Source organism: Nyctereutes procyonoides, unplaced genomic scaffold (assembly GCF_905146905.1).
Source record: "Nyctereutes procyonoides isolate TBG_1078 unplaced genomic scaffold, NYPRO_anot_genome, whole genome shotgun sequence".
Taxonomy (NCBI): Eukaryota; Metazoa; Chordata; class Mammalia; order Carnivora; family Canidae; genus Nyctereutes; species Nyctereutes procyonoides.
In genome coordinates, this window is record NW_026575146.1 from 78,368,455 (window position 1) to 78,394,233 (window position 25,779).

At 55.8% G+C, this 25,779-nt stretch overlaps 3 protein-coding genes across 9 annotated transcripts in view; 2 read left to right on the forward strand and 1 right to left on the reverse strand.

Annotated features, from left to right (window-relative positions):
- The window catches only part of POU2F2 (POU class 2 homeobox 2), a 32,083-nt gene extending 26,964 nt beyond the window's left edge, over window positions 1-5,119 (forward strand). For 3 of the 6 annotated variants that reach the window (XM_055310785.1, XM_055310788.1, XM_055310789.1), the window contains 4 exons: window positions 1,280-1,346; window positions 2,583-2,784; window positions 2,917-2,990; window positions 3,245-5,119. In XM_055310785.1, coding sequence (XP_055166760.1) covers window positions 1,280-1,346; window positions 2,583-2,784; window positions 2,917-2,990; window positions 3,245-3,576 — 675 coding nt within the window. In that variant the 3' untranslated portion in view covers window positions 3,577-5,119. Of the gene's footprint in view, window positions 1-1,279; window positions 1,347-2,582; window positions 2,789-2,916; window positions 2,991-3,244 lie in introns of those variants that run through there. The other 3 variants (XM_055310786.1, XM_055310787.1, XM_055310790.1) reach the window with 2 other exon arrangements.
- Window positions 5,120-13,053: 7,934 nt separating this feature from the next.
- ZNF574 (zinc finger protein 574) lies at window positions 13,054-18,821 on the reverse strand. Of its 2 annotated transcripts, none has more exons than XM_055312000.1 (2): window positions 18,687-18,821; window positions 13,054-16,036 (listed from the first exon to the last, which is right to left on the reverse strand). In XM_055312000.1, exon 2 carries the CDS (start codon window positions 16,014-16,016, stop codon window positions 13,320-13,322), a length of 2,697 nt encoding a protein of 898 aa, XP_055167975.1. In that variant the 5' UTR covers window positions 16,017-16,036; window positions 18,687-18,821; the 3' UTR covers window positions 13,054-13,319. The 2 variants fall into 2 exon arrangements, with proteins under 2 accessions (XP_055167975.1, XP_055167977.1); XM_055312002.1 differs by lacking the exon at window positions 18,687-18,821 and adding an exon at window positions 18,069-18,154.
- Window positions 18,822-23,324: 4,503 nt separating this feature from the next.
- Window positions 23,325-25,779, forward strand: part of GRIK5 (glutamate ionotropic receptor kainate type subunit 5) — a 52,977-nt gene continuing 50,522 nt past the window's right edge. Inside the window, exon 1 of the mRNA XM_055311744.1 lies at window positions 23,325-23,899. The gene's annotated coding sequence lies outside the window, so the exon portion shown is untranslated. The remainder of the gene's footprint in view (window positions 23,900-25,779) is intronic.

Genomic DNA, 25,779 nt, shown 5'->3' on the forward strand with positions numbered 1-25,779 from the left:
GGGGTGGTGGGGGGGCATAAAGCTATGGCAACACCACGCCCGTAGGCAGCCATGTCTACGAAGAAGCACAGCCTACTGGGTTGTTCACAGTGCCTAGCACTGAGGCAGGGAGACTCACCGGTGGGGACAGGCTGTCATATGGGTGGAGCACAGTCACACAAGGACACAGTTTCCAGGGAACTGTAGTCTTATGTGGGGGATTCAAGCACACACAGAGACACACCAACAGAGCCAAAAATAGTTGTCACAGGGCAGGGCCACGCAGGGATGGATCCCAGGTAGGGGATGGAGGTACTGTCCCTCCCCCCCGCATACACACACACAAGGTTCACAGCCACACACACAGATGCAGGCAGGGACAGCATTACGTCCCTGGTTGTACATTCAGGTTCACAGCTACACACAAGCCCACTCAGGATCAGACACACTGGGACACCCCTTTATTGCATCTCTTGTGCAAAAGGCTGTGACGCTGCAGAGAGGAACCCCCCACCCCCACCCCTGGTATGGAGGAAGAAGAGACCATCTGAACTGAGTCATAAAGCATGAGGGAGAGGTAGCCAGCCACTTGAAGCATAGGCAAAGGGACTGCTGTGTGCAATGGTCTAAAAGCCCGAGTGTGCTGAGACCAAACTGAGGAACTCCAGTGCATTTTAATGAGGGTGGAGCAGGAATACATATGTATAGGGGGTGGGCAGGGGCCAGATTCTCAAGTAACATGCTGAGGAGCTTGAACGTGAACCATGGGCAGTGAGGAGCTAAGGAGGAGTTTTGAGCTGGGGAGGGACAGGGTTCCATTACATGAGGCTTCTGGAGCTGATGGAAGGATGAGACTGGAGGCAGGGAGGCCAAGGAGGCTGGTGGGGGAGGGTCCCAGAAAGTCAAGCAATATGACATCCCAACACTCTGATGCAGAGCTATCCCTTATCATCATAACACCCATCCCCCACCCTCATCCCCACCCCCCGCGCAGACACACACACATACACACACACGCTCACGCACACTTTAGACCTGCAACTGGATGGTGTCAGAAGAAAGGTAGGGGAACATTGTCAACTGGGAGTTATTTCTTCCCACCTGTGGCTTGAGATCACTTTGGGTAAATGTCAAGATAGATATGATGGAAAGAACCATAGCATAATACAAGCATAGCCTTGTGCCCAAAGCCCCTTCTCCCCCCAGCCTTGGGGCAGATGACTGGGGCTTTTACCCACAGGGAGTGTCATGGGGGCTGCTGGGAAGTGGCCTCACCATGCCTTCTTTTCTCTTTCCCCAGGTCACACCCCAAGGGGGTGCCGGGACCTTGCCATTGTCCCAAGCTTCCAGCAGTCTGAGCACAACAGGTCAGGGAGGGCAAGAGCCTGTGAGGGGGTGTTGGGAGGACACAGTACAGGCCCGAGGTTCTCTAGTAGCTCAGGGCACCTGTGGGCCTCAAGGCTGAGCCTGGGGATGAGGGAGGCAGGGGTCACAGAGGGGAAAGGGCAGCCTCATCCCTTCCTGCCAGAGCAGCTCAGCTCTCATCTGCTTTATGATTTCATATGAGAAAAACATGGGCTTGCTAAACATTGATGTACTCAGGTTCTGTTCCTGGCTTTTATAAACTGTGAACTCTAGAAGTGACTTTACCTCTCTGAGCCTCAGTTTTTATAAAATCTTTGTGAACATATAATACACAGAAAAGCTATATACAGGAATATATACATACAAGAGTGTGTATGTCTGTGTACACACAGACCAAACCCCCTTTGCCCCCCTCCTGGGACAGGCATGTTTAACACCATATACAAGAATAATAGAAAACTGGAGTCTGGCTGGCTCAGTTGGTGGACTATACAGCTCCTGATCTTGGGGTTGTAAGTTCGAGCCCTACATAGGGTATAGAGATAACTTAAATAAACTTAAAAAAAAAAAAGAATAGAAAACAAACATCATATTGATTTTTCTCACATTAAGAGTTATTAAGTGGAAGTTTATAAAGTAACAAGGGTGTGCCTGGCACTATCTAAACTCATTTGAAATGAGAATATTGATGACTCATTTTATCCTCGCAACCACTTTATGAAATAGGTTCTATTATTATACCTTTTTCCAGATTAGGGAACTGAAGACCAGAGAGGTGAAGGCACTTGCCCAAGGGCACAGATGGGACTGAACAGCCAGGAAATTGCTGCCCTGGCTGTCTGACCCAAGTGTGGGCTCTGAGCCCTGTGCACCTCGGCGGGCACAGCCGCAACCCCCTGCCTGGCTCCTAGAGGGAGCCACGGGGCATAGTCTTCTGGGCGCCCGGAGCAGGGGTTCAGGGCAAGGTTCCTGCTGTGTGTGAGCGCACCCGGGCACTTGGACACAGGGCATGGCTCAGTGAGTGGCAACTGCTCTTACTGCGATTATCGTGATCGCTGTCACCGAGGCTGTGGGAAGAGCGGGTGGGAGGCCTAAGTCTGTTCCTCCAGAGAAGATGCTGCAGGGCGCGAGCTGGGGGGGAAGGTGAGCCCAGTCCACACCGACACCGGGTTCCTCGGGTTCCTCGGTGGAGGACAAGTGAAAGCTGAAGTCTCTATCTTTCTATCTCTCTCTGGCAGTTACTACCTTATCCTCAGCTGTGGGGACGCTCCACCCCAGCCGGACAGCCGGAGGGGGTGGGGGCGGGGGCGGGGCCGCGCCCCCCCTCAATTCCATCCCCTCTGTCACTCCCCCACCCCCGGCCACCACCAACAGCACAAATCCCAGCCCTCAAGGCAGCCACTCGGCCATCGGCTTGTCGGGCCTGAACCCCAGCACGGGGTAAGTGGACACCTGCAGTTAGGGAGGCTGTGAGGAGAGAAGCAGGGTCGCTGCTGCTTCCTGGGTGGGAGCTGTGCCCCAGTTCTGCTGCCAGCGGGTCCCCTGCTAACGCCTCTGCTTTGCCTCTTGCAGAAGCACAATGGTGGGGTTGAGCTCCGGGCTGAGTCCAGCCCTCATGAGCAACAACCCTTTGGCCACTATCCAAGGTGCGTGCTGCCTCATGTCACTCCCATCGCCACCAGCCTGGCCCCCTGGGGCCTCGAGCCCCCCTCATTGCTGCTCCAGCCATGCCATCCTGCCCCCCGCTCACTGCATTGCTCGCCTCTTCATACCCATCTCACCTGTGGGGAAGGTGTGAGGGCTGCTGATGGGGGTCAGTGGGACAGATGGGAAGACAGGGGGCACTGTGGGCAGGATGCTGGAAGGTGCCCCCAGCCCAGCCTCTCTCTCTCCCCACCAGCCCTGGCCTCTGGTGGAACCCTGCCCCTTACCAGCCTTGACGGCAGCGGGAACCTGGTGCTGGGGGCGGCCGGCGCGGCCCCAGGGAGCCCTGGCCTGGTGACCTCGCCACTCTTCTTGAACCACGCTGGGCTGCCCCTGCTCAGTGCCCCACCTGGCGTGGGCCTGGTCTCCGCAGCCGCTGCAGCCGTGGCGGCCTCCATCTCCAGCAAGTCTCCGGGCCTCTCCTCGTCCTCCTCGTCGTCTTCGTCCTCGTCCTCCACTTGCAGTGAGGCGGCAGCACAGACCCCTGGAGGCTCCGGGGGGCCCGAGGCAGGGTCTAAGCCTGAGTGAGGGCCCACCTTGCCTCCCCTCCTACTCCTCTGACCCCCACCTAAGTCCCCCGCCTGAGAAGAGGGCGAGGAGGCCAGCAGTGGTGGCGCAGAGGGTCCTTGGAGCCGGAGTGACAAGGAAGGAAAGACCAAAAAAACAAAACAAACCCAACTAACCAAAAAAAAAAAAAAAAAACCAAACAAACAAAAAAGAGAGAAAGAAAGAAAATGAAAGAAAACAACCAACAAAAAGAAACCAAAAATAATCACAACAGAAACCAGCTGCCCCAAAGGAACCAGAGGTGAAAAACAAAAACCAAAATCAAAAAAAATCCCCCACAAAACCAAACCAAAAACCAGTTGCGAGCCAGACCTCAGTGTGCTCACCCTCACCGCTATGACACCAAATAAGAACCCCAGCCAGGGGCAGAGAAGCCTCGGCAGGGCGGACCTCTCGCCGAGTCCCTAGCTGGGGGGCCAACCCCCAACCTGGTCTCCCCCAGTGGGGGCCAGAGAAGGCAAGAGAATGTGCCAGCCTCCAGCCCCAGCCCCTAGCCCTGGGCCAGCAAAGACAGGGCACAGCAGCCTGGGGCCAACGGGGTGGGCTCAGAACCACCCGCCAAATGTTCTTTTCCAGAAGTTGAAAGAGAAGGGGCGTGAACAACCTTACACCAAATATTCAGTAGCTTCATCCAAAGGATGTACAGAATTTTTAGCGTTGCGCTCAACAGAATGTGTCCCTACCATGTGTCCCCCTCTCCCTTGGCCCCCAGCTCTCCCTACTTGGGCAGGGGGGTCTCGCTTTAACCTCCTCCCTCCCCCAGCCAGGGGAGAGTGCAGGGGCAGGCCTGGGATGACTTTTCACCCCTTGTACCTCCCCCTTTTCCCTCTGAAGGGTGGGCTAGGCCGTTTTGAAAAGTTCTAGCTCTCACACGTTCGTTCCCCCCTCAACCCCGTCACCCTCTTCTGCTCTGGAATCCACTCCCTTCCCCAGCCCAGGGGAAGGTGGAAGCTTCGGGCAAGAGGGATGAGGTGAGGGCATTCAAGTTGTCTTTTTCCCATTCTCGTCTGTCAGTTTCCCTGAAAAAAAAAATTCATATTCCAGTGCCTATCCGTGGGATCTTTCACGTTCTTTGACATTGACCAGAAACCAAAAAGAGAACTCACCTCGCTCTTCCCACCCTGTGCCCCTGATACTGGCAGATGCCTCTTCCCCCTCCCCACCCCACACACATGTACACACGCACGCACCCCAGTGGTGGGGTTCCTCGAGGTGATATCCCCATCAGGGTCCACGTGGCGGGGACAGTGCCATGACCTGTGGTCCCCATCCGAGAGGGCACTGTGGTGGCCACCACTCCCACGAGACCTCCCTTGAGTCTTGGCTGGACCCCGTGTTTGCCCAGCCCTGGACACGTCTCAACAGACAGAGGAGAGACGCCGCTGGGAGCCACTTTGCCCTCCTGCTATTGTGGAGGCCAACAAAGTTTTGAACCAAAAAAAAAAAAAAACAAAACAAAACAAAAAAACAAAAACAAAAAACCAAACAATAAATTAAAACTAGAAAAAAGAATTTATAGATATATATATATTTAAGGGAAAGAAGACGAGGACTCTTCAAGAATAAGAAGGAGCCGCGAGGTGGAGCCAAGCCCCTGCGCCAGTGGTCCAGGCCCTTGGTCCTCAAGGCGGATGGAAGGACAGACGCTTCTTTCTCTTCACAAATACCTCATGGACGTCGTCTTCGGGAAAGCCGGAGGGGGAGGCTGGGGCAGGGCCTGTCCCTCAGCCAGGGTGGATGGAAGCGGGTGGGCAGGGCTGAGAGAGGGGGTCAGGGACAGGGGTGAAGAGCCCCCTGCTCCCTGCCCCCCAATCCACTGAAAAAGCTTTAAAACAAAAACAAAACAAAACAGGAAAAAAAGGAATAAGAAAGCAAAAAGAATGGACAAAGGAAAACGAACAAACTTTCGGGTGGTTTGATTCCTCTCATTTCTTTTTCTGTTCTTTCCAGTCTGTTCTCTCTCTGCTTCTGCCTCTCCCTCTTCTTGGCTCTTCTCTCACCTCTCTCAGTCTCCAGTCTTTCTGTGTCTCTCCTCAAACCAAAGTGTTGCTGTGAAGGACGAGAGCCATTGAAATCAGAGGCCTGACCCCTGCTGGGCGGAGCCCCCCTGGAAGCCCCCCCTGGGAGCCTGGGAACCGGCTGGACACTCCGAGGAGAGGCAGCCGCCTGCCCTGGGCCCCGAGGTCTCAGCGTTCTCTCTTTCTTTCTTGTCTCCCTTCTCCCACCCGGGGAAATGAAACTGTTGGGCTGGGCCACGGAGACAGCAGAGACTCAGTTGTTTTGGGGGTCTCGGGGTGCCTTGTCTGGGCAGTGGTGGAGTGGCTGCCTCTCCCATCCTGGCACCAATGGGGCCTGGCCTGCCGTCGACCCATCCTCGCCAGAATGTAAGCATCTCCGCTGAACCGACTCCCTGCCCTTACCCTACCTCTGAGTTTGTCCTTTTTTATTTCCGAAGAGAAGGGATTGGCAAGAGGGCCTGGGCCCCAGCCCAAGGGTGGCGAGGGGGCCAAGGGCTCCTGAACAGATAGGAAGGACTTTTGAGCAGAGCAAAGTGAAAGGAATTACGACCAAAACCCCTCCGAGAAGACAGGCAGCATGGAAGGCATGGTGGAGATGACTAAAAACTATGATTCTAGACCAAAAAACAAAACACAACAAAAAAACTACAAAAAAAACAAAAAACAAAAAAACAAAAAAAGCCAAAAAACCCCCACAAAAAAAAAAAAAAAAAAAAAGGAAAAAAAAGAAAAAAAGGAAAGAAAATCCAGGACTCACCACCACCCACTTCGTCCTGCTTCCTCCCCATCAACTCCTGCCACTGGGGACCTCTCCCGCACCCCTGGTGTTGGGGGAGCAGGGCAGAGAGGAGCGGAGGAAGCAGGGGCAGGGATGGGGCCGATGCCCTGACACTGGTGGAGGGACCCCCCCCCCACGTGCAGCCTGGGGGTGAGGGGGACCCTCCCCATCTGACCCCCATAACTGGGAAAAGAAAACAAGAAAAAAAATTTCCTGGGAGGGGAAAAATAACCAAATCCCAAGCTTTAACTACAGCTGTGAAACCAAATATTGGGAAGGGGGTGGGAGGGAGGGAGGGGCAGTGTGCCCCAGGTCTCCCCCCTGGGCCCCCCTCCCCCGAGGACTCGAGATAAGGCACCAAATACCTCATAGAACTTTAATGTTAAAAAAAAGGAAACCAAATATCGTTGGCTGGGGGCCAGCCAGGGCAAGGGGCTGGGGGGCTGGAGGGAGCCAGGGTTGGGGAGGTGATGGGGGAATCCATGCCCCCCACCCCGCTCTGCCCCTTCCACTCCAGTACCCCCTGTCTCGACTCCGGGAAACAAAACTATCTCATCGTTTTTATTTTGTGGTCTGTACAGAGCCTGTGTCCGTGTGTCTGTGTGTGAGAGAGAGAGTGGGGGGGGGGGGCTAGGGGACTTTATGTGGGGGATGGGGAGGGAGACCCCAAGCCAGGCTCTGGGCTAGGTGAGATGTCTGAGGTGGGGGGGGGGCAGCGGCCTGGTCTAGGAAGAGAGGAAGATGAGTGCATTGGAGAAAGGGGGAGCCTTCTGAATTTCTCTTCTCCCTGACCCTGACCTCCTAATTGAGGGAGGGACAGAGAATGAATGGGTCTGCCCTAATGGTGGGCCTTTTGTGCCAAAAAAAAAAAAAAAGAAAGAAAATGCCAGTAAGGAAAACACCTCTCTGTTCTCTTCTGGGAGGGTGGGGGCTGGAAGTGGGAAGGAGGGGCTGGGGGGTATCAGTAGGGGTGGGTGGAGATGGGGAACCCAAGCCCTGGAAGAGTTAGGGCTAATAAGATCAGGACAGGAGGGAGGAAGGGTATTAGTTCCCCCCTGCATATCTCCTCCCTGGGGAAGGCCAAGAGAGGGTCTCCAAGCCCCATACCCTGGGTGGACAGGGTAAGGGTGATGACCTCTTGACCCAACTAATTTCCTTGCCCACCCAAATCCCAGGGTGCCTCTCTCTCCCTTTAGCCCAGGGTAGGGGGAACTGAGTGAGAGAGAGTGAGACCGTCTGAGCAAGACTGAGACACGCGGGCCCCCACTGGCCTCTGAGTGGGAAAGGCAAGTGCGAGAGATAAAGGCCTCCAAGAGAAAAAAGAAACAAACCAAAGATTTAACCATTAAAAAAAAAAAAACCCACAGACAACTCCGCTACCTTTTTATACGTTGGAAAAAAAAAGTGAAAAAAATTAAAAAATAAAAATTAAAAAAAAATACACAAAAACTCCAAGCCGCAGTTCCTGCGTTGCGGTTTGAACTTTGACCTCAGCAGTCTCCAAAGCAAGATGACGATGACAAAGGCGAAAAAGAAGAAAAAAATTATGTATATTTTTAAGTATTTGTCCTTGAAATGTTAGCTCCTTGTTAAACAAACACAAAAAGGAGAGGAAAAAATCTAGAGAGAAGTGTTGCTGGGACGGAGACAACTATTTACTATGTCTGTGACCCCTCCCCCTTCTGCTTCCCTTTCCTCTCCTCAATCCCTGCTGCCCCTCCCCCAGCCTGTCCTCCAAGCCCAGGGGCTCAGTATTAATTTATTTGCATAATTGCAGGGTGACTGGGGGGCTTCTCTCCGCAGGTAGAGAGGGCCTTTGGATCACTGTGGGGTGGGGAAGGGGCAAGGAGTCTTTGGGGGAAAAGCAGGGGCCTCTCTGCTAGCTCCTTTCTGGCTTCTTATCCCACTGCTGCCACCAGCACCTCCCAAAATCCAAGCCTGCACTGAGGCAAGGTGACTACCCATCTGGTAAAGATCTGAGTGGCTCGGCCCTTTCTGGAGTGGGTGTCTCTCACCTGCTCATTCAGATGACCAGGTTGGGATGGGGAGGGGAAGAGGTGGCAAGTAGCGGGCAAGGAAGACCACAAAGTGGCTTCTGGAAATTGAGTGGGCCCGGAGGAGACCTGCCTTTGGTCCCTTCTCAGCAAGTGAGCCCCACTTTCAGTTCTGTCTGAACCCCTGTGTTGGTAGCCCCTCCCTTCCCATCCTGTACCCCCCTCCCTGTCTCTTCTCGTGGTAGTGGGTTAGCGTTTCAGTGTTCTTAACTCCAATCTGCTTGTTCATTGTACAATGTGCTTCTTTTAAGGCCCCATTTTTGTAACTTGAGTGTGTCATTCATCTGAACAACATCAAAAAATAAAAAAGTAAAAACTGTACAGAGAGAAATGCTGCCCTGCTCTCCTGTGGTCTCCTCTCTGTTCTGGTAAGGGCGGTGGGTACCTGTGTGCTGTGGAGGGGAGGCTCTGCTTCTCATCAAACAGAAGTGTTCAGAAGTGGGGCCTGCCTGAGCCGTGTTTTCACCGATCAGAACCGAGACTCGGAATTTAGGATGAATTCAAATTTCTGAATTCACGTCTCAGTTCTGCCATTTTAAAACTATGGGACTTTTGATATCTGACCTTCAATGTCCTTGCCTGTAACATAGAGACAGTACCTACCCTATGGGGTCCAAGGATTAAAGGAGATGATGGGTAAGTCCTTAGGACACCCCTAGCACACGGTCTTCAATAAATGAGAGCTATGGGGAAAGCCAGAAAGCCAGTGAGTCCTTCCCCACTTCCATTCCCAGAGGAACTATAACCAGACCCTTGACAAATAGTTGACTTTGAAGTTGTCTGGTAGTATAAGGTACGCTCTTTTTCAGAGTGATATTAACACTCTTTCACTCAAATTTGTGTGTCCAGCCTATGTCACATTTGGCACAAACAGTGGCCTCACAGGGCTGATCCCCAAACCCTCACCACTGGAGATCAGAAATAGTGTCAACAACTGGTTTTCTCACTGGCATCAAGTCTCCTTGCTGCTGTTCCATCCCTCTGATGAATGCTTGGCACATAGATGCTGGAATTCTGAAAATTCAGTAGGAAGGGATGGGGGAGATAGGAGAAAGGAAAAGAATAGGAGCTGAATCACTTAGATAAAAAAGCATTCACACTGCATCGTTTTGGCAAGGTTGAAAAAAAGCACCTCCCCAATTCTCAAGACAGGTCAGTAGGCGTGGGGATGTGGGATGTTGGTATAGAGGAAGGTCATTTAGACCAGCCCCCTCAGGTAGGGTGGTGCAGTCAGAATCCTTCAGACCTGAGTTCCTTGTTACCCAGGTCTTCTTGTGGCTTGCACAGGCAGCACACCTGAGAACACTCTGGAACTGAACAAGGTATCCACTTACAGTCCCGTGTATGTGCCCAACTGCTCCACATGCCCTCCCTCAGAGAGTCACATTTGGGCCTCCTCTTGTCAAGAGCATAGTGGGCGATAGAGGACCACTTTTGTGTTCCCTTGACATTCTTGCTTATGTAGCTTCCATATCCAACTAAAAATAGGCAATGCAAGGCTCTTCTTAGAGGGGTCAGCAGATTACTTGCATCAGAACTGGTGTGTTTATTTGGAGGGAGAAGCAGGAGAGGGAGAGAGAGAATCTTAAGCAGGTTCCATACCCAGCCTGGAGCCCAATGGTGGGCTCCATCTCACGACCCTGAGATCATGACCTGACCCCAGAAGTGGGATACTTAATCGGCTGAGTCACCCAGCTATCCTATTTATTCATTTTTAAAGATTTTACTTTTAAGTAACCTCTACACCCAATGTGGGGCCTGAACTCACAACATCAAGATCAAGAGCCACACGCTCTACTGAGCCAGCCAGGCACCCCAGAATTTTTTTTTTTTTAAGATTTTATTTATTCATGAGAGGCAGAGAGAGAGAGAGAGAGGCAGAAACACAGGCAGAGGGAGAAGCAGGCTCTGTGCGGGGAGCCCGATGCGGGACTCGATCCCGGGACCCCAGGACCACGACCTGAGCTGAAGGTGGCGCTAAACCGCTGAGCCACCCAGGCTGCCCAGAATTGGTGTTTAAAATGCAGATTTTATGGGATCCCTTGGTGGCTCAGCGGTTTAGAGCCTGCCTTTGGCCCAGGGCGTGATCCTGGAGTCCCAGGTCCCGCGTTGGGCTCCCTGCATGGAGCCTGCTTCTCCCTCTGCCTGTCTCTTCCTGTCTCTCTCTCTCTCTCTGTCTCTCATGAATAAAAAAAATCTTTAAAGAAAACAAAATGCAGGGCAGCCCTGGTGGTTCAGCGGTTTAGCGCCACCTTCAGTCCAGGGCCTGATTCTGGATACCTGGGATCGAGTCCCACGTTGGGCTCCCTGTGTGGAGCCTGCCTCTCCCTCTGCCTGTATCTCTGCTTCTCTCTCTCTCTCTGTCTCTCATGAATAAATATTATAAAAAAAATAAAATGCAGATTTAAAATTTTAAATGAGATTCTTTCTCTTAAAATAAATGAAAAGTAAAATGCAGATTCCTGGGTCTCATCCAGACATGTTTGCTGGATCTGAACCTCTAGGGGAATTCCCTACCAAACATTAAAGTTCAAGAACCTTTGCCTTTTCAGCTCAAACCCCAGCATCCAACAAGGGTTTGCTTAGTGCCTTTTTTTAGGACAGTGGTTCAACTGAGGACCATCAAGTTTCAGTCGGGTGAAGAATGAGTCTTGCTCATAAATGTGTTTGCATACGTCAACTTTTCACAGGGTGGGAGTCTACAGTTCTCATTAGCGGCTCTAAAAAGGCACAATTGAGGAACGGTGATCATCCCACTGTCACAGAGCCATTCTTCCCTGCTGAATCTTGGGAGTCACCCAGCACCCTCAGGACTCACCCCTCCCCCATTTCTGTTCCTTTTCTTTTTAAAGATTTTATTCAGGAGAGACAGAGAGAGAGAGGCAGAGACACAGGCAGAGGGAGAAGCAGGCTCTCTGCAGGGAGGAGGATACAGGACTTGATTCCAGGACCTCAGGATCACAACCTGAGCTGAAGGCAGACAGACACTCAACCACTGAGCCACCCAGGTACTCCACCCTGTCCCTTGATTCAACCTGATTTTTACCTGGTTTGGCAAGGATAAATCCTCCAGTTGTTCTAAGCACTTATTTGATATGACTTTCAGGATGTTGCAGCTCTTCTTGGGAGGCAGTATGAGAAGGAATCTCTACCTGGGGATTAAAGGGGATCTGGCATGCTGGGCTAAGATAGCTTGAATCCTTTCTGCAGGGTATGAGGTCACTGACGGTGTCCGTCATCCATACATTCTGCTTGAAAACAACTGCTTAACAGGTGTGCTCTTCATTAGGGGCAGTCAGGTTATCAAACGGGATTTTTTTCTTTAATAAAATAAGGCTTAAGTAGTAAAATTTCTATCATGGGCTAGAATTGGTTTCTAGCTCTGGTCTACCATCTATCTACCTAGCCTTGATAAATCTCCCCTCTTGAGCTCTCATCTTTCACCTGAACATAGGTGAGGCCAGTGTATTTCCCCAAGCTTGGTGCCCAGAGGCTAGAAGACCAGTGAGGGTGCCGAGAGTTAACAGTCTGAGTGGGCAGGTCTCAGGCCTCCCTTTCCTTGGTTTCAATACAAACAGCTTCCCTTCATCTCTCATTTATTAGGGTTCCAAATAGGAATTTTCTCCAACAGAAAGACTGGAATATGAAGTAACCACAATTGAGGAACGGTGATCATCCCACTGTCACAGAGCAATTCTGTGGGGCTTGTATTTCCTGGGCTACGGCTCTTAGGGACAAGACAAGCACAGAAACTGAGAGTTGTCACCAATCACCATCTTCTCAACCGCCCTCCCCCAGGCATGTGGAAGGCAGCAGGCTGCAGAGGAAAACACATGGGCGATTAAACCAGATGAACCTAGGCTTAAATTCAAGCTCTATCCTATGTCGTTGAATGACCTTGGGCAAATCACCTCCCTGCTTCTGACTTCAGACTCCTTCCCTACAAGATTTTCTCCTCACAGGTCAGTGTGACGATTATTATAAAAACTTAAGTTCTCGAGACAAACTAGACAAATGCCAGAGAGCCACTCCAACCACCCCTCTCCCCACATCTGTTGGCTAAGCCAGAATTCTAGGTGGGCGCCAAGGCAGCTCCCCTTATGAGGCTGCCTAACTCCCAGAATCTTCTCTAACTCCACAGTTGGGTCTGGTCCCAGAAGCCACCCTCAACTGCCCTGGAGATCATGCCTTTCCCAGACCTGCATTTGCCCTCAGGGACCCATAGTGCGAAACTCAGATGGCCTTGGGGGGAGACCGCTCACACTGGCACAGGAGTGGAGGGCAGAAGTGGTGAGAAAAAAAAAAAAAAAAAAAAAGACCTTCAGATTTTCCCAAACGTTCCTGCCACCAATTGAAACAACTTCCAGTTTTTCCATGGTGCTGTGGGGACCTCTGGTGGCAAGACAGCCACATTGCTTCCCACCCAGCACCAGGGTGAAGTCCCTGCTGAGCCATGCACTCAGACTCTGGGTCCTGAATTCAGTAAATGTCTACTGAGCTCCTACTACTCTGCCAGGCCCTGTTCTGGATGCTGAAAAAACCATGAAAAACTCCCAAATTCCACCCACACAGCTGGGCCAGACAGAACACATGTCCAATTCAGTCTTTATTGACTGTTTCAACTTGGGGCCACCAGTGTGAACAGGTGGAAGGTCAGGGGGTGGGGTGCCTTTTATGCATATTAAAGACCCCAGATCAACCCCCTCTCGGGAGAATAAATCCAGTTACAGAACTTACATGGCAGTTAGGAGAGGTGGAGGAAAGGGCACAGTATCTACAGAGATTGAAGGGGACGCTGGAGGAGGTTCTTCAGCAACAGGGCACAATAGTGCTGAAGAGGGAATGGGGACAGGATCAGCCACTGATCTGGACCCCCTCGTCAGCCAGAGGATAGATCTCAATGGCCTCCACCAGGGGCAGTGCCTCCACTGCAGTCTCCATGACAGCCAGGCCAACAGCAGCTTCTGCCTCGGCCAGCTGCTGCCGCACGGCCGCCTGGTGCTGCTGCTGATGGGTCTTGCGGTGCTTCCATAGGTTGGAGAAGGAGCGGTAGCTCTTGCCACAGTCAGGGCAGGAGTAGGGGCGCTCACCCGTGTGAATGCGGCGATGTTCTGCCAAGCGCATGGAGATGGCAAAGGCCTTGCCACATACTTCACAGGCGAAGGGCCGCTCGCCTGTGTGCAGGCGCCGGTGGTCCTTCAGATGGGTGCTCTGACGGAAGGCCTTGCCACAGTCTGGACACGGGTATGGCCGCTCACCCGTATGGATGCGCCGGTGCACTTGCAACGACGTCTCTGTGCTGAACAGCTTCTTACACTCACTACACTCCAGGCCCCGGCGTCGGGCAGGGGCTGCAGGAGCTGCCGTGGCTGTGCTCCCCAGGGCAGTCGGGGAGGCAACAGGTGTGCGAGCAGCCCGGGGGGCCCGTGGGGTTGGGGGCTCCTTAGCTAAGACCTCTCCAGGCCCAGCAGCCGCATGGGCCGCCTCGTGCGCCTGCAACCGAGCAGCCGAGCCCACTTTCTTGCCACAGGTACCACACTCAAAGCGCCGTGGGGCCTGCGCCGCTGCAGCGGCACAGCGGTGCTCACGGAGCCGCAGGGAGGAAGGGAAGGCAGCCCCGCAGGACGGGCAGCGGTGCGGCTGGCGCCCAGCGTGAACCACAAGCTGGTGCACCTCCAGCAGCCGGCGCAGCAAGAAGGAGCGGGGGCACTCACGACACTTGTAGGGGTACTCGCCCGTGTGGTGGTAGCGGTGCATGAGCAGGCGGTAGGGGCGGTGGAAACGCACACCGCACTCCTGGCAGCGGTAGGGGAAGTGCTGGGCATGTACCAGGCGATGCTGCCTCAACGTGGAGCTCTGCGTGAAGGCCTTGCCACAGTCCCCACACCGGTAGGGCCTTTCCCCCGTGTGCGTGAGCCGGTGGCGTGCCAGGTTGGCAGGTGAGTTGAAGGGCTTGGAGCAGTCTGGGCAGGGGAAGGGCCGTTCACCCGTGTGTGTACGCAGGTGATTCCGCACGTGAGACTTCTTCTTAAACATCTTGCCACAGATACCACACTTGTGGCGCCGTTCCAGCCGATGCACAAAACGCTGGTGCCGGGTCAGCTGCAAGGCCTTGCCAAATTCACGGCTGCACAGGAGGCAGCGGTAGGTGCCCGAAGCAGCCGGCCCTCCGGGGCCCTCTTCGGTCACAGGAGGCTCTGGTGCCTCTGGCTCTCCAGTCTCTGCTGGGGCGGGCTCAGGGAAACCAATGACAGGCTCCTCTGGGGGGACCGGTGTTGTGGGCAAGGGGACGCCCCCTGCCCCGTGTGTACGCCGATGGTACAGGAACTTGGTGAGGTTGACGAAGGTCTTCCCGCAAGGACACGAGTGCAGGGGGTTCGGAGTGTGGGCTCGCCGGTGGGCCAGGAGGAGGGCCTCCGTGCCAAAGGCCAGGCCACAGTCCACGCACAGAAAGTGAGACTCACTGCTGTGGTCTCCGAGGTGCTGGTCCAGACTGGCAGGGCTGGGAAAGACACGACTGCATAGAGGACACTTAAAGATGCCCTCCCGGTGACTCCGCAGATGCTGCTGGAGCTGGTGAGGTGAAAGAAAGAGCTGGTCACAAGCAGAGCAGAAGAGCTCCTGGGTGGCTGTCCCGCCTGGTTCTCCGCTGTTGTCCCTCCGGGCCTTGCGCCCCCGGCGGTCACGCCCAATGGCTTCACCGTTGCGCAACTCATAACTGTGGTCAGAGGACGGCAGGGGATCAGGCTGGGACCCAAGCCCCTCTGTGGCTGACGGAGTCAGGGTCTCCTGCTGCAAGGCAGACTCCTCAGACTCAGGGCCAGGGCCAGGGAAGTGGGTGGCCTGGTGCTCCAGGAAGTCGGCTGGAAGCTGGAAGAGCTGGGAGCACTCAGAGCACTTGTAGAGGAGCAGCTCCACCTCAGTCACCACCTCAGTAGTAGTGGTGGTGGTGGCGGCGGCCGAAGGGACAGCAGCCCCTTCACCACCCTCTTCTGCCTTACGGTAGGAGTGCTCCACAGCCACACGGGCCTGGCCTACGGGGGGCCCCAGGACAACTGGGGACCCCAGGACAACCGGGGCTGGAGGCTTGGTAGAAGCGCCCCGGAGGTGCGTCTGCCGGTGGTTCAGCCAGAGCTCCTGGCTGGCGAAGAGCGCCTTGCAATCCACACACTCGTAGTGGATGGTGCTAGAGCTAAGTGCAGGCGCCTTGGGCGGTGGCTCCGCTGGCACGGCCTCTTGTGGAGCCATCATCTTCAGGTGCAGCTCCTGGTGCTCCAGGAGCTGGCTGGGGGACATGAGCAGCTGCCCACACTCCAGACACTGGTACTGGCTCTCCTGCACTAGGGTCTGATAGAGGCCTGTGCCAGAGGCTGCCTCGGTGGCCACCGTGACTCCAGGGTCGGCCACGCCCACCAGCTCAAAGTGCTGCTGGGGCACATGGGAGTTCTGGTGCATGAGCACCTCCTCAAGGGACCCATACAGCTGGTTGCACTCAGAGCAGACATAGCGGTGTTCGATGTACAGGACTGTCTCCTCGGATTCTTCGGTCATGGCGGCAGCAAGGCCCTGGGCTGTGAAAAGAAGAGAGGTGGGGACAAATAATAGCTAAACTGCTGTTTCCTCGGTCCTTCCCAGGGACAATTCTATCTCCTTAGCACGCCCCTCCCCCAGCCAAAACCTTAGATGCATTTTACCTTCTAAAGTCTCACTTCCATCTCCCATTCCCGCCCCACTCCCTAGCAATCCTTCCTCTCCAGAACACGCTACCAAGCACAGAAACTTCTCAGCAGTCCCTTCCTAGAATCTACCCAAGTCTCACGTCTGAAATCAATGCACGTCAAACTCCACCCACCAGATCCTTGTAACCTGTCCAACCCATCTCCTCTGCCACTCAGCTGGCCCACAGCCACACACATGCCCCAGGAACCTGTGTCCTCTCCACTTGAGCCTCCTTCCACTGACTACCAACGTTTTTTTTTTTAAAGATTTTATTTATTTATGAGACAGAGAGAGAGATAGAGAGGCAGAGACACTGGTAGAGGGAGAAGCAGGCTCCACGCAGGAAGCCTGACACGGGACTAGATCCCAGGTCTCCAGGACCATGCCCTGGGCTGAAGGTGGCGCTAAACCGCTAAGCCACCCGGGCTGCCCAACTGACTACCAACTTACTACCCCACTCCTGCTCTCAGGTGCCTGGGGAAGCCGTCACAGGCCCTAATTGCTGCCACGTCTCCCAGCCTTGCTCCTCCTCTGTTCCCTCCCATTGGCTCCTAACATCTTTTTACACCAGAGAACTCAAAACTGCCCCAAGGCCCGGCACATGGCACAACTGCTCTCCTTCACATAAGCGCACAGTCTCTCCCTCCAGTGCCCAGATCCCTCACATCAAACTCTCCTTTCCCTCAACCATCTTGTCTCACATTGGCCTAATCCATCACACCTACACTTTTCCCTCCTTAACCACTTCCCCATGATAGCCAGATGATCCCCCTCTTCAAAGTACTCAAACCTCTCTCCAAATCAAAGCCCTCTCCCACAGCCCTAACCCTGTATCCAGAACATCCAGCCCCACTTCCCAAAAACCTATTTCTTCACACCTATATTTTACCCGTGACCCTCTAAGTCATATCTCAAGATACTCTTCACGGCAATCACTTCTTTACATTGAGATCTCACCTACAATTCTAATACCCCCTAGAGTCCCCAGGTCCCCTCTTCACATTTACAGCTACCCCAACCACTACAAGGGATGCCCACACCCTTCTTCATATCAACCTCAACCCCTCTTCTTTACAACATGACCCACCCTAACCCATTTCAGGGATGCCCAGATACGGTCTTCTCATCAACGCAAACCCTTCCTTACAAACCCACGGTGCCCTAACCCTTGCCAGGGACATCCAGACCCCAGTCCCTGTTATAAACCTAATCTTTTCTTCTTCTCAAAAAGACCCCTTCCCACCCTAGTCCATTCTAGCGATGCCCAGATCCCCTCTTCATATCAGCATAAACAGACCTCTCTTCTTTGCAAAGAGACCCAACCCACTCTAACCCATTCCAGGGGTGCTCAGACCCCCTCTTTATAACAACTTAGTTTCTTTCCTTTGCAAAAACATCCCAGCATGTACTGTAACCATAACCCAATCGAGGGAGATCCAGACTACTCTTCACAAAGGCTTAAACTTTCACACACACACACACCCCTCCCACTGCCAGAATCCCCTTTAGGAATACCCAGGCCCTACTTCTTGATATGCTGAACCCCTTCACCCCCCAGCCCAGACAGAGGATAGCGAGACTCCTCTCACCAGCTTATCCCCTGGGGATACCCAGACCCCCAACTTCTTGTCAACCTAACAGCTCATTCTCATTCTGGCAATGCCAAGACCCCTCTGCCACTTGGCACGCGGATCTCTCTCACCACCCTAACCTTTTCCAGGGATACCCAATTCCCACTCTTCACCTTGACCTAATTCCCTGTACTTTTCAAAAACATCACCTCTACCCAACCTATCCTAGGGACACCCAGACACCCTTTTTACATAAGTTAACCCTTTGCACAGGGGCTCCTCTCAACCCCAACCCCATTCCAACAGTACCCACCTCCCAACTCCTCTTCACATGAACGCAACCCCGTTCTTCACACTCGGACCTCTCCCTCGGCTCCAAATCCCAACCCCCCCTCCCCACCCAGGGATATTTATTTGCTAAAATAGTCATTTTCACACAAGCCCCTCTCACTGGTCTAATACCCTCCAGGCATAACTGTTTTCTTTCTGTTAACTTATCTCTTTTCTCACGCCCTAAGCCCCTCCCGGGACACCCAAGCCCCCTCTAACCGTCCACCCCGCTACGGTCCCGGACGGCCCTACCGCTAGGCCCTGGCTCAATACCCACCCCCCGCCCCGCGGGCCTCGGAGCCTCTCCCGGGGGGCAGCTCTAACGCCTCCCTCGCCACCGAGGTCCCTCCCGGCCCGAGCCCCGCCCCTCCTCACTCAGCCCAGCACACGACTCTAGCTCCCCTTCCCCACCCGCCGCCCCGGCCCGGCCCCCGCCCCGCCGCCCGCGCGCCCCGCGGGCCGTTGGTGCCGCTCCGCCCTCCCCGCCGGGCGCGCGCCCCCTCCGGGCCTCAGTGCGCAGGCGGGGTGGCGTGGGGAGGCCGGGAGCGGCGGAAGGGGGGAGCCGGGCCGCGCCGGCCCGCGGTGCCCCCGCGGCACTCACTCGCCTCCGCCGTCTCGCACCCCCCGGGCCCGGGCCCGGGCCGCCGCTCCCCTCGCGCGGCCACCCTAGCGCTGCGCCCTCTCTAGCTCCCGCCGTCGCCTCTCGTCTGCTCCGCAGCCTCGCTCTCGCCCCCAATCGCCCTCAGCAACGCCCCGCCTACCTTCCCCCTCGGCCGCTCCGCGAACGGCCGAACGCGCCCAATCAGCGTCCGTCTGGCTCCGGCCGTTCGACCAATCGACGCTCACGTCTGTGAGCCTTGGGCCAATAGGATGGAGCGTCGGGATCCCCCCAGTGCCCAACCAATCCTCCAGCGAAGTCCCCTCGCCGGCCGGCCCCGGGCTGATAGTGTCCGCCCCTTAAAGCCCCCTGGAGGATGCTCCTCCCCCAGCTCCCCGTCGACTCCGCCTGGCGCCTGAAGGAGGGGCGGCAGCGCGGTGACGTCAGGCGGCGGAGCGAGGCTGCGGGCGCCATCTTGGGGACGCCGGGCTGCAGTCGTGTCGGGGTCGGACGGGAGGGGGGGGAGGGGGAAGTTGGAGAAACTGAGGCACAGGACACTCAGAGGGGTGAGGGCGGGGCAACTGTGGCGCAGCAGCACCCCCCCCCCGGAGCGAAGGGAGAAAGTGAAGCGCCCGTCAGCCCAGCGGGGAGGGAGACTGCAGCACCAAGCAATGGAGGGAATAAAAAGGGAAACTGAGGCTCCAGACTCCTTTCCTGAAAAAGAGGAAGGGGAGGCCGACCGAGGGACTCTTGAGGGAGGGGGAAGGAGAAATGTCAAAGGAGAAGCAAGGAGCGAGCGGATCCGAGGCAGCGAGGAAAACCCGAAGAGGGGAGGAAACGGGATTCCATTCATTTTCAGCCAAGGACAGTTTCACTGGAAGAAACGGAGAGGGTGGGGGTGGGGGAGTGCGTAGAAGACCTGAGGGGCAGCTGGGGTGAGCACCTGCAGAAAGTGACCCCGTGGCGCAGCCCCGGTGGCTCAGCGCTTTAGCGCCACCTTCCACCTTCGCAGCCTTCGGCCCAGGGCGTGATCCTGGAGACTGGGGATCGAGTCCAGCGTCGGGCTCCCTGCCTGTGCTCCCCTCCCCCCCATGATTAAATAAAATTTAAAAATGTCTTTAAAAAAGAAAGTGACGCTGTAGCAGATGGACTCTGCTTCCTTCCTTCCAAGGTGCCTTCCTTCTAGGCTGACCCAGGGCAACTGGGAAGGTGGAGCTTCTGTGTGTCCAGGGGGCACTGGCCGTTGCTGCTCATCTTCCTTTCTGGCCCCAGGGCGTTGGCAGAGCATTGCTACGTTTTCAGAGCTACTCTCCAAACCCAAGGACTGGGGGTGGGGGCTGGGGGTGCAAGAGATTCACTGTTCTAACTAGTACCCCCCACACACCACCATTTCTCAAATGAGTAAACTGAGTCTCAAAGGAGTTTTTTTTTTTTTTTTACCTTTCTGAGGCTCAAAGTGACCAAGGGGCCCCAAATACAGAGTAGAAACTAGGTTTGACTCTTTGGTCATCACCTTAGCCCTGTCCTTCAATTGGTTTCTAACTGGATACCCTAACTTCCCACTACATTAAAGTCCCTAACAGCAAGCCAGTGTAATTAAACCAGGCCATCTGGATTGGAATCCTGACCCTGCCACTTCTTTTTTTTTTAAGGTTTTTATTTATTTTTTCATGAGAGACCCAGAGAGAGAGAGAGAGAGAGAGAGAGAGAGAGAGAGAGAGAGGCAGAGACACAGCAGGGAGCCCAACCTGGGGCTCGATCCTGCGTCTCCAGGAACAGGCCCTGGGCTGAAGGTGGCGCTAAACCGCTGAGCCACCCGGGCTCCCCACTGACCCTGCCACTTCTGAGCTGTTGTCTTTTTGGACAAGTCCACTCCCCTGTGCCTCAGTTTCCTCATCTGTGAAATGAGGATAATAGCCCCTGTGTCATGGTGGTGAGGCATAGAGTAAATGCTATGTAGGAATTTTTATTAGGACCTCAAGGAGCTCAGTAATAATAGCTCCTGTGTCCTCAGCCTGTTATGATGTGCCAAGTATTGTGCTTAGTGCTTTCTATGCTTTATCAGGTTGATCATCTCAACAACCCTAGGAGGGAGGAATTACTGTTCTCACTTTACTAAGAGACTGGGGCCCAGAGGAGTTAAGCTGCTTGCCTATCTTTAGGAGGAGATGGAGCCAGGGTTCCAACCCAGGGGTTGACTGTGTTGGTCTGTGCCTTTGGCCCCCAGGCTCTCCTGCCTGGCCAGGTGGATGTCCTGTCCTGCATGGTGTGTTGAATGGATGAATGCAAGAAGTAAAGAAAAGAAGTTGATGGGAATGCGTGAGCTCTGAAGCTGGTGATCTGGGTTTGCCATCAGGGTGAAATCACCTGGGCCGGAGCCAGAACCCAGAAGTTAGACTCAGCTTTTGATAGGCTCCATGCACTTGGGTAGGTTCTCACTCCGCTGAAGCCTCCTTTTCCACCTGAAAATGCGAGGGTCCAGCTCAACATGTCAGGTCCCTTTCTGCTCAGACCTTTTGCTTGGACTTCCCAGGTCCTCTCGACTAGCTAGGTTCCTTCTCTTCTGATGGCACGGGAGAGGGCTGAGGCCTGGGTCAGTTTTTATAGAGGGGTGGCATGGGACTAGATTTCGGGGTAGGTTTATTTTAGAGAGGATAGGCGTTCTTTGCTGGGGTCCCTGCATAAGCAAAAGCCTAGAGGCCAGTGAGAGTCTAGGCTTTCAGCTTTCCTGGAGCTGAGGGTGGGCGTTGGGGGACCACAGGTGTTGTCTATGTAGGGGGAGGAGGTGTGTGCAAAGTTGGTGGTCCTTCAGGGTCCAATGTATGTGTCAGGCTTATGTCAGGGATGCTCCATATGGGACAAGGGCTTTCTATGCCAGGCTGGTGTAGGGGTTGCCATGTGCTCTGTGTGTGTGTGTGTGTGTGTGTGTGTGTGTGTGTGAAAGGCATATGGTCACGTGTGCTGGGGGGCTGCACGTGAGTGTGTCAGTGTCTCGTCCCCATCACGAGCATTGGGGGTGGTGGTGAGTCACGGGCTCAGCCTTCAGCGCCAACTGTCATGTTCCTTCCCCCCAAATTTCACCCCCCACCCAGCCGTGCACCACCCACCCCCACTCCAAGATCTGTGTCACTGCTTCTGTCTTTCATCCCCCTGTCCTGCTCGTTCCTCTGAGAGGCTGCAGTGGGCTCCCTAGGAGGGAGTCTCCCACTTGTGCTGGCTCTGCTCTCCATCTCCCTGCCCTTTCCCACTACCTCTCTGCTCAGGTGGTGGCCCGAGAAGGAGGGCCTCTTCACCCCACCCACTCATGTCTGTGGGGCCCAAGGATGTCTCAGTGCATTATAGACAATTCCCATTCTCCCCACCCATCCCTTCCCCTCCACAGGGACTATTTCTACTTCTGGGGGCTTCTCGCTTATCTCCAGGGGCTGGCTTCTCCTGCCTTAGACCTCTTATGTCCACACATCCTTGTTTTCGAGGGTTCCCGATATCTGTCTTCCCCCAACCCCATTTCTGTGACTTTCTCCCACTTTGCGTGGCCTGCCTCCCTGTCTCTGTGATACGTGTCCTTGTCCCCATGGACCACTCCCCAGGTCCTGGAGTGCTTTCTGTTCCCATGGGCCTCTTTCCATCTTCATGGGAGCTTCTCTGTGTCCACCGGCTGCCCTGGTCTCTGAGGTCCTTTGCCGTCTCTGGTCTGCTCCCATGTTTCCATGGGCTTTCCTCTCTTTTTTCTGGGCTTTTTCCTGTCCTTGTCCTTGTGGGGTTTGTGGACCTTGGCCCACCTCTGTGAGTTTTGATGGCCAGCTTGCTATTCCTCTGCATTTTTCCTCATCTCTGTAGCCCTCTCCCCCCAGCTCCATGGCCTTCTCCTCAGGTCTCCCAGCCTCTCATCTCCGTGGGCTCCTGGGCAGGGCGGCGGCATGGTGGTGGAGGGGGTGGCCCGGGGGTGGGCCCTCTGTCCAATGCAGCGCCTTCCCCCCTCATCAGCATTCTCCTCGCGGGCCCCCCAGCCCCGACCAATACGGGCTCCCCCTCCCCCTGACTCCCCTCCCTCCTCTTTCTCCGCCTGCTGCCCTCCCTTCCTCCCTCCCGCCCTCCTCCCTGCCTCCCTCCCTCCCTCCCTCTCTCCCTCATCTCTCCCCCCCCCCGCCCCCCCGCGCTCCAGGACCCAGCGCGGGTGGCGGCGGCGGGCGGGCAGGCAGGCGGCGGCCTCGGAGGGGAGAAGGAGAGGTGGCGGCGGCGGCGGAGGTGGTGGTGGTGGTGGTGGTGGTGGTGTTGGCGGCAGTGGCGGTGGCGGCAGTGGCGGTGGCGGCGGTGGCCAGCAGCAGGGAGGCAGGCCCAGCTGGGGACCCAGAGCCGGCGGCTGCGCCTCGCAGGGGACCAGGAGTCCGTGGCCAGGCCCTCCCACCGGGGCCCTGCACCGGGCACCCCCGGGACACCCCACCCTCCTCCGCCTTCCTCTTCCACCTGCTCCTCTCTCCATCCTTCCCTCCCTCCTCCTCTCCCTCCTCCCCATCTCTCCACCTCGCCTGCCCCCCTCTCGGCTCTCCGGGTCTCCCAGCACCCCATCCTCCCCAGCCCCTCCACCCCTTGGCTTCTCCCCGCCTCTAGCATGCTTTTCCCGTGGGGGCTGAGGGCTTGAGGACTCCAGGCCCTTGCCTCATCCAGGGCAGGGCCAAGGCTCCAGGGGGGAGGGGGGAAGGGGTGGCCCCCTCCCCCCAATCCAGCCCTCCCCTCCCCCATTCCTCCTGATGGCCGGCTTCCTGGTCTCCAGCCAGTCCTCGCCCCCTGTGGCCCCCCCAGGCCGGCCCGGCTAGGGGAGGGGGCGGGGGCCCTTTCCTGGGCCGGCTTCCCCCTCCCCCGGCTTTGCCTGTGTCCCCCACCCTTCCGTTTTCACCTTCCTCTCCTCCTTTCCTCCCTCCTTCCCCTCCATTTGCTCCTTCCCCCTCTCCTCTCTCCCCTTCTCTCCTCCATTTTCTCCTTTCCCCTTCCTCCCTGCCCCGGCCCGCCCTCTCCGCTTCCACCTGTCCTTCCTCCTTGCTCCTGGGGAGCCCCCGTTTTGGACTAGTTGGGGGCCACTGTCGGCGGCGGGGGAGGGGGCCCTGTGGACTGCCCTCTCCCCCCGCCCCGGCCACACCACCACCCAGCGCCAGAGCATCTCCCCGCTGTCTTTCTCGGGCCTCGAGGGAGCCCAGCCCTCCGTCCCACCAGGATCCGTGAGTGTCTGCGGGGCGGGGGTTGGGTTGGGGCCAGCCTGGGTCCTGGAAGGCTGGGCTCGCGGGCGCCTGGTGGGGCTCCCACGTCCCCCTGCCCCTCCTCGAGTAGGGGCCTGCCTCGTGCGCCCCATCTCCCGACCTCCGTTCCCCTCACCCTTCTTCTGGGTGCACAGCTCATCCTCACCCCCAGCCCCCAGCCCCAGGGGTCCTGAGGGGCTGCCTGGCTCTTACTTGTGGGCTCACTCCTCGTCCAGGACTCCCGGCCAGTCTCCGCCCCTGCTTTCTCCAGCCGCGGTCCCGCGGTGACTGGCTCTGCTCTCTCTCCCTCTCCCAATCTCTCTCTCTCTCTCTCTCTCTCTCTCTCTCTCTCGCTCTTTCCACCTCTCTTCTTTCCTTGAAGGCTCATCCTTTCCACCTGCCACAAGCCCATCTCCATCCCATCCGCTCTGTCTCCTGGAAATGTCTTTCCGTTTTACAGTCTCCATTCCCTGTGTCTCTTGGGCCTCTCTCTGACTCTGTCCAACTTCTCTCTTGTTTGCCTTTAGCCTAACTCTTTCTTAGTGTGTCTCTGTTGATCTCTCTCTCTCTCTCTCTCTCTCTCTCAAAACTCCCCTGCCTCTTGTCTGGCTCTTTCAGCGGTGCCCACACCGCCAGGTCTGGCTCTCTATCCACTTCTCTCCGTCCACTCTTGGCTCTGCCTCTGCCCCTGCACCTGGAGGCCGTCTTCCTGCTCACTTTTCCACTTTCCTACCCCAGATCCACTCCTCTCTCCTTATTTGCAGCCACTCCATGGTCCACTTGGCCTTTTCCTTGGTGGTCTCACCTCCTGCCCCATCCTCTGCTCATTTCTGCGTCCTGGGCTGGCCTGTTGGTCCTTATCTGGCCCCTTGCCTTGGGGCTTGTGGGCTCCAGAATTGACCACTGTCCTCAAGACCCTCCTGGGGGGAGGCAGAGGCACCTCTGTGTGGACTTGCCCCCTTTACCTGGGCACTTGCCCCGACCCTGCCTCTGCCCTTCCAGGTTGCTCCATCTTCTTCCCTGCCACATTTTCCCTCTTGGGCCCTCGCTCCCCCTCTCCTAGTTTGTGCCTGTTCCACCTGCCCCTTCGTCTTCTCTAGATCTGCTGTGTGGCTCTGACATTCATTGTCTCTGTCTCTTTCCAGCTAGCCTTCCTCCTTCTCAGAGTTTTGCAGTTTTCCTACTTGCACCTGTGGTCATTTTTTTCCCTCTTCTGCACCCCATTTGTCTCACGGATGTCCCCTTCTCACCTTGGCCATGTCTCTTGCTTGCCCGCTTATCTGTCTCCCTCCCCTGGCAGGCCCCCTCACTAGGCTCCTTCTGCCCTGTTGCCTGCTGTGCTTCCACCTTTACTTGGCTTTGCCTAAGGGTTTGCCTGTGGGGCCCAGGCCTGCCTGATTCTCTGCCTCTGCCACCTCATGCTGCCTGTCTTGTCTCTGTTTCTTTTGGTGCCTCACTTCTAGGCGAGGTGTGTGTGTGTGTGTGTGTTGTGTGTGTGTGTGTCCTTCTCTCTCATTTAACCCCTGTTACTTCTTTTTTTTTTTTTTTTTTTTTTATTTTTTATGAGAGTCACAGAGAGAGAGAAAGAGGGGCAAAGACACAGGCAGAGGGAGAAGCAGGCTCCATGCACCGGGAGCCCGACGTGGGATTCGATCCCGGGTCTCCAGGATCGCGCCCTGGGCCAAAGGCAGGCGCCAAACCGCTGCGCCACCCAGGGATCCCAACCCCTGTTACTTCTTTTTGGGCTGTCTTTCTGTCTGTGCCTTCCTGTATGTCTTTGTTCGTTTGCTGTCCCCAACCCTGGTCCTGCACTTTCTGCTCCCACCTGTGTCTGCCACCTGTGGGACCCTGCCCTTCTGGCC

What these genes read in the sequence shown, in the direction of transcription:
- ZNF574 (XM_055312000.1), bottom strand. Translation starts at nt 16,016, where the DNA reads ATGACCGAAGAATCCGAGGAGACAGTCCTGTACATCGAACACCGCTAT.